The following is a 10,868-nucleotide window of genomic DNA, read 5'->3' on the forward strand; positions in this document are numbered from 1 at the left end:
ATAAGCTGCAAGGAATTATTCGTTTTTACTTTTGATAACTTAAGAATGAAGGGAAGCTAGATGGATTCATAATAGTATTCCTTAAAACTCATAGAGAGGTAGCTAGATCCATCATTTGATGTACTCAAATATTCAAAGAAAAAGCCAAATTAAATGTACATATATATGTAATAAGTTACCAGTTAGACGGCTCAACAGTCCGCAAGCACACAAAGGCCTAGGACACCAATGCAAATCAATTTTGCATATGTCATTAGTCATTACCAAGTCATAGTCGTAATTCCGAAACCTCCCTAGGTCCTATATTGGAAACTCAGATCTTATAATCATCATTGCAAACCCTTGACATAGGTCCCCTTACGAATGCTTAAAGATAGCCCTCTCAACCTCTCCAGCTCTCTCATCACTATGTGATTTCTCCATCCATGGCTGCCACTACCTCCTCCTCCAACTGCTCTAACTTCTTCAACTTCCGGTCAAGTACCACGCCGAAGATCCGACCCTCTTCGTCGACGAGCCACGGCTGTCGTGGCAAGGTTGATGGTGTTGGCATGTGGCTCATCAACAGCGTCTCAGCTGCTTTCTTTGCTTCCCTGGAGCGATGCTCGTGCATACGTATCGCCACCCACGACGACGCCACTGACGACTGCAACGACTTGCCGTTGATCTTTCACGATGGGAATCTTGAACGATATTGTAATAATGGTGACACCGTCACTAGCCGGAGGAGAACGGCCGGCAAAGGGAAGAAGGGTATTACTACAAGTTAAAATTATAAATGTCTATCTATGAGGTTTAATTCTTGGAGTTGTCCTGGAATTAAGTTTGTTAATTCTTATGATTCTGGAAGTTTGATTAAGCGATCATATCAATGAATTGTACAAGTTTTACAGCTTTTTCTGAAGCAGCTATATCGATCTATATGTTTCTCGACTGAATTCAAGCTATATTAATTTGCTTGATTATATGATCTGATGCATATATGCTGCTGTCAAAACTGGCATGATTTTCTATTTTCTACTGTAATATTTTGTTTGAACTATGAAAATTAATAGCAGAAAAACTGTAGATTTTGAAAAGTAAAAGGCACTTTACTTATGCTTTTTCTACATGCGTGATTAATCGTGCTGTCATTTTGTTTCTAATCATGAACATGGACCTTGACGTTATTTCATAGGCAAAAGTTTCTTTTACTATTGTGTAGTTGTGTTTTCTCTCTACTTTTGCCCCGCTTAGTACAGAAAATCAAGATGAAGGAATCCAAAGACGACATATATGCTCAAGCCTAGACTATTTGCAATTAGAAAATCTTGATTTCAACTAATAATTCTGTAACAATGGTAAAAGAAACCTATATTGCAATAGCAATCCCACCGACACGTTTCTTATTTAGGCCAAGACTGATACATTTCTTGTAAGCTATGTCATTGTCATTTCACAAAATCTAGCCATATGCAGGAAGCTATGGCCAATTGATAAGTATTGTATTAGGAAGAAAAGAGACTTATTTGTAGCCATCAGATCATGATCCACATTGCTAATAAGAAAGGTCACGTCTAACAGCATCATTAATACTGTCACTTACTGTGATACTGGATCATCTATACTTTGTAATCTTCTTTTTAGACGCCACCACCCAAACAAAAGATTAATCCACTCACTAAAATCCAATCTATTCAAAACTGGTATTTTTGGGCTCTGGGGGCAATCCCAAAGTGAACCAAATTATGTATCTCTGGTTTTGTTTGATTCAACTTCTCCATACACAGTGGCATCAAAAAAAGAAGAAGAAAAAAAATTCTCCATACACTGCCATTCATATATTTGACGTAATTGGGCCTGTGCTCTGCAGATGGGAAGCCCGAAAAGAAACACAAAATTACTTGGGCCTTCAACACGTTATGGCCCAAAAAATGAAAATGCAATTGTAAAAAAACAGGTTGCGCCGTTGCCGGGGATCGAACCCGGGTCACCCGCGTGACAGGCGGGAATACTTACCACTATACTACAACGACCTTGTTGCTTAATTATCCCAGTAAGAACAATTTAAACAAAGTAACCGAAATTTCCAAAGCATAGGAAGGTCCTCTCTCTCTCTCCGTATCCCACACGGTTGCTCCCAGATGGAACGCAACAGTGATTCTGTTACAGAGCCCCAGATCGCCGAGTGAACCACCACTCTCCCTCGCCGACTCTCTCTCTCACACTTCTATATTAGAGAGAGAAACAAACTAGCCTAACCGGAAATGCTCGGAGACGGTGAAGAAACCCCCTCCAGGTACGTAACCTACTCCACTGTTGACTAAACTTCTCCGATTCCAATCCCAATGCGGCGTCGTTTTGCTTCCGCAGATGCGAGCTCCTCACCATGGTGAAGAAGCACTCCACCTTGCTGGGGAAAACAGTCGTCGACGCCTCCGATGTCGAAATGGACCCCCGCTTCTGGCACGACGTCTTCGATTTCTACTTCCTCCGCGGCAAAGACTCCCGCCGCCGCCAGGACGACGATCTCGTCTTCTTCGTCAGGAAATTGGTACTCTACTTCTCTCTATCTAAAACCTCTTCAGTATTTTCACTTAGTTTTCGCTCATTTTGAATCGCAATGCAATTGCTGAGCAGAGCTCACAGGGCTTCAACGACGACGTTCCGCCTTACTTTGTGCGCAGGTGGGCTCCTAAGGTATCAAGCTGTTTCGAAACCGCTTTGATCAATTTTCAAAAGCTTTTGGTAGTGGAAGCTAATTGGAGTTTGTTTCATGTTTTTCTTCATACAGTTGGATAATTTGTTAGGTGAAAAAGCTTTAGAGGTGGATTGGAGGCGCTCCTTTCACTTGAATTTGATTGCTCACACTACATTTACTGTCACAGTCGCTATTTGCAGGTGACTTTACTAGTATTGAGTAATGAATTGCATTGTGTTTTGGTCCTGTAATCTGCACACATTATGTTTACTGGTATATGTTTGTTTGTTGAGCCTTGGTTCGATAATGTTCGTTTGTAAATTGTGCGTGTTCGTGTACTTGTGGGGTGCAATCATGATTCATTACTATAGAAGTATGAATGTGTTGTCATTTGAGTGATAGAGATGGAACAGTTCAGATGTTCAGTGAATGTGATTCCATTTTTCATGTGTCAATTGTTTTTTTACAAAAGCTAAGCAATGGTAGAAGTTAAATTAAGTCTTGGTTTTTAGTCATCAGGACCTTCGGAATCATCAAGCTGAGCAAGATAAACCATTATCTCCAATATACAAGGTTTGCGCACATGTTTTACTCATCTTCTTTTCCTATTTTGTTGATGGAAATACTGCAACCAAATTATGGCATTTATGAAGAAAAGAAAGGATGGGATTTGTTTCCCATGAAGTAGGACTTGAGGACCTTCTCATGCAAACCAGATGTCTGCTGCCGCAAGAACTCAAATGAAAGAAACCAAGTCCTTGTTTTTTCTTCATATATTACATAATTTGGTTCTTAAGAAGCACAAAGCGTTTAATATAATGTAAGATTTTAGAATCCCCCTCATGGAATTCTCTACAGGTAGTAAAGACTGTTTATGCATCTCCCAGCCGTGTCAACTTTCATTTGGACTCGCAAAAGGCAAGTTTAGTTACTTTCTGATTAATGTGATATCAATGAACCATGCTTTATCTTCCTCTTCATTCTCATAATCTTTGCTTACATTGATATAGGAAGTGGAGACAACACCTGCTTATCCAGATATATGTTTTGCAGTTGATGACTTTGACTCCACTTTTGATGCCGTGGTAAGAAGCTTTTTCTATTGTATGTGTTGTGGGCATGAGATCATTTAGACTTGTGATATCAAACGTTACCGGTCATATGATGTCGTTACCAGAATGAATTGGTGTTATGTCGTATTCTTCAGTCGTACAGGTCACTGTGCTGTAATCAGTCAATCTGAAGAACCGGCCTGTTTTAACGACTTTTTCTTTTTCTTCTTTAAAGCTTATATCTGTCAGAATGTTAGTACCTGTTAATTTTTCAGTTGTGTTGTGCTGCGACATATCTGAAATGTATGCTGCAAGAAGTGATTTTGTTTTCTAATTTTTCAGGTATTGACAGAAACAGACCATTGCTATTGTGTAATACTCAATGCACATGATGGGGCAGCATTTCCCACGGCAAAGGAGCCTGATGATTGTAGTTCTAGTGATACTTCCTCTTTGAAGGTTGACATTAGTTCTGTAAAGGCCAAAAGTTCCAAGGTTCTTCTCTAATTTATGTTCACATACCAGAATTAATCTTAGATCGGTGAATGTCACACACATCGTGTTAGTTCAAGGACTACTCTTTAGACCTTCTGATTCCTGGTGCCTATGATTGCAGCTAACTCTTTTTTCGGGATTTGTCAGCTATCAAATGGTACGAGATGCATATGATGGTATGTTTGCCTCAGATAACATCTGATTCTAAATAATCAATTTAACACATGGATTCGCCTGAATAATCACTGTTTAGCTTGAAAATGCATTACAAGTATGTTCGGATACATCATTATTATCTTGCTGCATTTTCCCCCAATTTTTGGGTGGAAGCGAGTTGCTCTTTTAACTCATGTCTCTCATATACAGCCGGCAAGTCTCGATTTGGGAACCTTTTGTCACTTGCTCATTCCCCTGGCAAACAAGATAGACTGTACATGAAAGGACCTGGAGGCCATGGGGAAGTTGAGGTGGCTGTTTCTGGTGTTGTAGGTATGAAATTTACTTATGTGGCAGTTGGAAATTCAATCTAGTTTTAAGATTCATTGTTTTGTGGCAAGTTGAATATAGTAAATAGTTCATCACAACACTCATGTCAAATGCTGAAAGTGTATATTATATTATCAGATCAGAGCCAGCAAGACACAGGTCCTTTTTCACCTGTTACATCCAAGACAGGATTCGGTATTGGCTTTATGGTTCGTAAAGCAGCTTCTGTTGCATCTGTTGCGGCAAAGAATGCCTATGCGGCTGCTGCTTCTAGTCATGGTTTTGATGAGGAGTTGATCCCTCTCAAATGCTGCTTGATGTCCATTTCATTACCGTGGGAACACATTGCATATGATCTTCTTTTTAAGGTCAGTTTATTTCCAGTTTCTAATGAATGAAAAAGATGCACTTTTGGTAATTAACTATTCCTCGTTGGGAAGCTTTGTACACTCTTTGATTTAATCACTAAAACAGCTATTTCTCTCATTTTCTTTCTTCATTCTTTTGGTAATGAACGAAATGTAATCATGCACACTAGAAAACAGATTAGTTGATTACTCTCTACCGTGCTTGTGAAGAGTACTAAAACTCCAGGTTTATGAAATTCAGGGGACTCCTCCAGTGAACTTGTAACCGGGGCATCTTATGTACGTTCTCATTGGCAATGAATTTCGGAAATGACAATGCACGTCCAAGATGAAAACATAAGACGAGTGGAAATGTTCACCCACCCTGCAATAAATGTAAAGATTGGAAACTAGACTGGGCTAAGGGCAGTTGTAAGATGTGTTGTATCTTGTAGATCACTTTTCTGTTTCATACATACAAAACAAAGCAACATGTTACTTTAATTCCAGGTTTAAGGAACACTAAAGTTCTACATTTGTATATTGGTGAGTGGAAGCACTTTGTATTGCCCTGTTATGTTACTCGTAGGCTGATAGCTAGTGTTTCTTGTATGCCTAATACGGTATCTGATTTGTGAGCGTAAAAGGAATGCAAATCCAGACCACTGAAACAGAAAATGTTCTCTTTTTATCAAAAGTGTGGATGATATTACCTTCATTTTCTATTGGAACTTCTTCATTTTCCACTATCTAAATGAAACGCCTCGTGGGGCGGTCGTCGGTTTCAGTTTGCATGACAGATTTGTCGTCTGCCATCGCTATACCATTTCGTTACTGGTGAATGGAATGAAACAAGGTCGTGTTGGGTATGTTGCAGATGGTTTCTAGAGGAAGAAGACGACTAGCAAAGCAGTTGCAGGCCATAAACTAAACACAGGGAACTTAAAGTTGGTGGCATGATCTTTTTCAAAACTTTGCTGCACATGAAGCCTACTTTGGATTTTGAGGCAGACTTAAGAGGGCGACATGAAACACTTTAAATTCCTAGCTAGATGGGTTAAAAAGCTTCAACAAACATCAGAACATGTGCATGTTAGTCTCCACTTATAATTTGGTTTGGATTTACTGATCGTAGCCAAGGCCTTAATAAACTTCCAACCAAGAAAACTACCAAAATTGCTAACTAAAAAACCGTCCACGAATATTCCCTCGACAAAATCTATAATGTATGTCGAACTACTTTATTAAGATGCCATGTTTATGGCTGGGAACAAAAGAATAATGCGATAAACGAGGTATAGTTGTATGGTTTACTGATGCATTTCAGATTTCAGGTACATGAAGTTGGGATTGGATTATGTTTAGAGTATAGACGGTGATGGATTGAAAGAATCTCTCTTCTGCTTATTGACGAGATAAAAAACAAGGTAAACTACTCTAATTTAAGTAAGATAATGTAAGAATGTTCGCGTTAAAGTTTTATACTGCGCTAAATGGATTTTAAATGAAATGAAATCCGGGATTGAATGACTTTTAATTGAATGACTTTTAAACATATGGAAGAAAAAAACTCACTAACGTGTCAAATTAAACAAAAACTCACTAAAGTGTCAAATTAACCAATACATAGAGATTTTGATTTTTAATCATTTCATTTGGATAAATCAAAAGAAGAACGATCGCATTCACTTCACTTCTAAACTATATCAAGAACAAGATCACTAATTTTGAATTAACATGTATGTATTATATTTCTTTTTTATAAATAAGAAAAAATTATACAATGTGTTAATGCATGTGAATGATGTGATGCATCAACTTTGTAAATTGAGTTATCAAAAATTAGTAATATTAGTCTTCATAATTGTAAGATAAGTCCTTAAAGTTGTAAAATTTTATAGTTACAACATTAGTCATCATGTGTGCTTAAAGTGGTAATTGAGTCCTCAAAGTGATTAAAAAAAAGTTGTTACAACTTTGAGGACTCAATTACCATTTTAAGGACAAATGAAGAATAACATTGTAACTAATTTTTTTTATAACTTTAAAGACTCAGATTACAACTTTAAGTACTAATATTACTACTTTAAGGACTTATTTTACAACTTAAGGAAAAAATCGATGCATCACATTAACACACCTTACCGTGACCTATATCTGTAGCTTGATTTTCTGCATTATCATTTCAACTGCGTAGTCCATACGACATCGGCGCAGTCTCTCACCGTTAAACTTTTCCTTTGTTATTAGATCATCAACTGTTTATAAACTTTAACGTTTTCAGATAATTGTTCTTTATACAATTTTGTTTGATTCTTCGTGATTAAGCTAAGCTAATCCCACTGTGGGTACCCACCTGAGGGCTACCTGAGCTATAAACAACTCTCGAGGGTCCCACCACCATTACCACACCAACCTTTGCACACAAAAAAGTTTGCACGTAATGCACTACAACAACCAAAACCATCATTATTAAACTAATTAACCATCATTAGGCTACTATTATTTTTCGTAAGTGGGTGCTTTTCTTGGACAATTCTACCCTCGCCTTCCCAAAACTTTTGCTCCTGTGGACCCCACGTGTCTCATCCCCCTCAACGATAAATACTCGTCCCCTCCCCTATCCTCCCTCCCTGTTCTCCTCCTTCCCTTCTCCCCCCATTCTTCACTTTGTTATCATCATGATGAGTGCTGCATGTACTTCCTCGCCGTTGTTCTTCACCGGCGCCGACGAGCCGGTCCAGTTCCAATGCCCGATCCAAGAGACCGAGCTGATAGAGGAGCTCCTGTCCCTGCTGCAAGAAGGAAACTCAAAATCGACCTCGGCAAGTCCGAACTCCGGTTCGGATGGCTCGAACCGGGGGGTGTACTCGGTGGACGAGAGAAAGAGGAGGCGCATGACCTCGAACCGGGAGTCGGCGAGGCGGTCCAGGGGGAGAAAGAAGAGGCATTTGGAGGACTTGACGGAGGAGGCGAACCGGTTGAAAATGGAGAACCGGGAGCTGAAGAACCGGTTAGGGTTTGTTGCTGAGAAGTGTCACGTAACGTGGAGAGAAAATGAGCGGTTGGAAGCTGAATCCCTAGCTCTGTGGGCTAGACTTTCCCATCTGAACCGGGTTTTATTTGCCATGCAGACGCTGCAGCAGTCACAATATTAAACATTTAGATCTGATCTAAAAGTCTAAAATGGCAACTAAAACTAACGAAACCAGGATCAATTAGACCAGAATTACAGACTTGGTTAATTAGTGGGATACATTTTGCTGCTCAAAACTTGCTAGCTAGCCAATCGTATGGCATATAATTATCTAGGGTTTAAAGGTCATCTGCTAGCTGTAGCTGGGAAGGCCGTGTTTGATGTGCTTCTTCGTGTAAATATTTTTTCTTTTACGAATAATAATGCAGTGGAAATGAGTGCTTGAGTTTTTTACTTTTAACTATTCAGTTACCATCATTATCATGGGTCAGCAAACTTTCGATCGCGATCTCTATCTCTCTCAAATTATATAATTTTAGCTAGAAAGGTTTTGCTGCTGCATGTTTGTTTCACGTTGTTGGTCTGTGTAAAGATTCGAGCGTCAGCCGTCAGCAGCTAATTAACTGGCTTTTTTTGGTGGTGCATGCTGAACAAGTATATAGTTTCTCTTTTCTATTCACCAAAATTAATTTCATTGTTTGATTCCAATTAATTATATTGATGCTATATAGCTAAGGCCATGATCGATCACCACGTATATCTGTATAAAAGTTCAATTATGTACGTAATACTATTCTTGGTCTGTCGGACCCGCAAATCATCAACATTTTCCAGCTGCATGCTACTTAATTTACCTAATCAAACAAACGATTCCTATGTTTGTATGCACTTTCATTTGTGATTTGTATGTAATTATGTATAATCGTGACAAACACTACTTATTACTTAGCCCATAATCCTGTACATGTAAGAACATATCGATCAAAACGCATATCGACTTTGAGATACAAAGGTCATGTAACTTGCGCGTGTTAGGGATATGTCGAATTTACGATTCAACAACTTACATATACGTAACGGAGCCATACGTTGAACACATATTACCAAAAACATACTTATACCTATTGGCTATTGTATTGTTTACCGACTAAGTGAAAAGTCTGATACGTCATACGTACCATCAATTGAACACGGGACTCGATCACTTGTACATGAACTTAAAGTTTATGATCAACATGAGCAGCGAGCTATAAATCTCTATCTGCATATATGATAGCTAGCTGTAAAGCTTGCTAGCTGGCTCGGTCGTGTTAGCTTTTAGTGGTAGCTAGTTGGTTCTTAGCGATTGGTATCGATCAGCAAGAGCAACCACCACGTCCAACTTTAGTCGACGCGCGTCCATTCACACAAAAGCAGTCTAGCATTAAGGGATCAAATATATTGCGCCAAGAACAAGGGTGGAAGATTCTCAGTTCTTCACGTACATCTCTGTGATCTATATATGCATGCATATATACCATCCGAATCTTTTGAGTTTTGACCACTGCTTTTCTCTAACAAATTCTCCCACTCCGATCCATGAGTTGGAGTCCAAGTGTCAAGTGGTTTCAGGTTACTTCATCTTTTGATTAATTTGGAAAAGAAATCAGTCATATATGACTAATTGAAAACAATTAGCTAGTCAAGCTAGGGTGATGTTTTTTTAATTTGCAGAGTTCATGCAAATTAGCGACCGACAGTTCTAGTTGCTATAGCCAGATAGATTCCAAGAAATTAATTTATGATCAAGTATAATAATTTCAGAGCTCACGAACACGATTATTGGATATATATATATATATATATATATAACAGTTAAGAATTGCATATGGAGGCTTTTACGATCAATCAAGAATTCCAGATGCAGGGAATTAATGGATTTGAATTTTGGATTTGTAGCCCCCATCATATCACCAAAGCTAAGAGAAAATTAGAAAGGAAATTTAAGAAATAGCAAAGCAAAAGAGAGAGACAGTGTCTATTGGATATCATTAGTATTATTCAAACCATGCATGCATATACAAAGAAACGAAAAGAAAAAGAGAGAAAAAAGTAAAAGGAAGATTACGATATATGAAGTCGACTCTGTGATATGTACAAGTCGAGGCTGTCGAGGACGCACTGGAAGTGCCTAATAGTTGCTACTGTATGTTTCTAACTCTAGCTTGCTCAAATGCTCGCGATCGATCTCAGAGCACAGTACTGCTGTGTCGATCTCTTTACTACTTTGATCAAGGATCATCTTTTTCGATCTTGATAGTTCTTAGAAGACATGTTTCAAAAGGAACAACGATGAAAGGTGCTGGAAATAGTTCTTAGATGCACAAGTTGATTGTCGGTAGCTGAGTTAAACAAAATGGAAGAGTCGACGTCTCAAGTGGTAAAAAGCAATGTTAATTTTTCTTTTTGACTTGTATACATATGGATATAAAGGATTGAGTTCATTTTTACCTCATTTTTGGAAAGGTAATAGTAATGTAATCGTTTGCCGCCTTTTTCTTTTAGTTTCAAAGCAAGAGATAAACTACGAAGTATCAATCCCGGCCAAACCTTTAAAATACTTGACCTTAGTTGGTCAATATTGAAGGCAGAGAGGCGACATCAGACATAATTCATTATCAAACAAAATAGTTGATCTTGTGATTTATGCCCAAATTCTACTAATGCATTTGTTAATTACCAAATTTGCTTTTCAAAATACAGGACTGAAATTTAGCTTGAGAAGAGATAGAGCAAACATAAAGTTTGTTTTTTAACCATATATATATATATATATATATATATATATATAT

General features: G+C 38.3%; 2 protein-coding genes and 1 non-coding gene across 3 annotated transcripts; 2 read left to right on the plus strand and 1 right to left on the minus strand.

Annotated features, from left to right (window-relative positions):
* Positions 1–1,943: 1,943 nt before the first annotated feature.
* Positions 1,944–2,015, minus strand: TRNAD-GUC. The gene has a single exon. It is a non-coding gene; the product is annotated as a tRNA-Asp (tRNA).
* Positions 2,016–2,102: 87 nt separating this feature from the next.
* Positions 2,103–5,638, plus strand: LOC101294908. The gene is made up of 12 exons (XM_004290944.1): positions 2,103–2,278; positions 2,353–2,533; positions 2,620–2,679; positions 2,774–2,880; positions 3,193–3,253; positions 3,539–3,598; positions 3,691–3,765; positions 4,075–4,227; positions 4,349–4,403; positions 4,594–4,716; positions 4,852–5,081; positions 5,323–5,638. Exons 1-12 carry the CDS (start codon positions 2,247–2,249, stop codon positions 5,344–5,346), a joined length of 1,161 nt encoding a protein of 386 aa, XP_004290992.1. The 5' UTR covers positions 2,103–2,246; the 3' UTR covers positions 5,347–5,638.
* Positions 5,639–7,741: 2,103 nt separating this feature from the next.
* Positions 7,742–8,218, plus strand: LOC101298971 (ocs element-binding factor 1-like). The gene has a single exon (XM_004292718.1). The coding sequence runs from the start codon at positions 7,742–7,744 to the stop codon at positions 8,216–8,218; it is 477 nt and encodes a 158-aa protein (XP_004292766.1).
* The last annotated feature ends 2,650 nt before the right edge of the window (positions 8,219–10,868 follow it).

This window comes from Fragaria vesca, linkage group LG2 (genome assembly GCF_000184155.1).
Source record: "Fragaria vesca subsp. vesca linkage group LG2, FraVesHawaii_1.0, whole genome shotgun sequence".
Taxonomy (NCBI): domain Eukaryota; kingdom Viridiplantae; phylum Streptophyta; class Magnoliopsida; order Rosales; family Rosaceae; genus Fragaria; species Fragaria vesca.

What these genes read in the sequence shown, in the direction of transcription:
- LOC101294908 (XM_004290944.1), top strand. Translation starts at nt 2,247, where the DNA reads ATGCTCGGAGACGGTGAAGAAACCCCCTCCAG. An exon ending in TCTTCTTCGTCAGGAAATTG is followed by an intron (nt 2,534 to 2,619) that starts GTACTCTACTTC and finishes ATTGCTGAGCAG; the next exon opens with AGCTCACAGGGCTTCAACGA. An exon ending in TGCGCAGGTGGGCTCCTAAG is followed by an intron (nt 2,680 to 2,773) that starts GTATCAAGCTGT and finishes TTCTTCATACAG; the next exon opens with TTGGATAATTTGTTAGGTGA.
- LOC101298971 (XM_004292718.1), top strand. Translation starts at nt 7,742, where the DNA reads ATGATGAGTGCTGCATGTACTTCCTCGCCGTTGTTCTTCACCGGCGCC.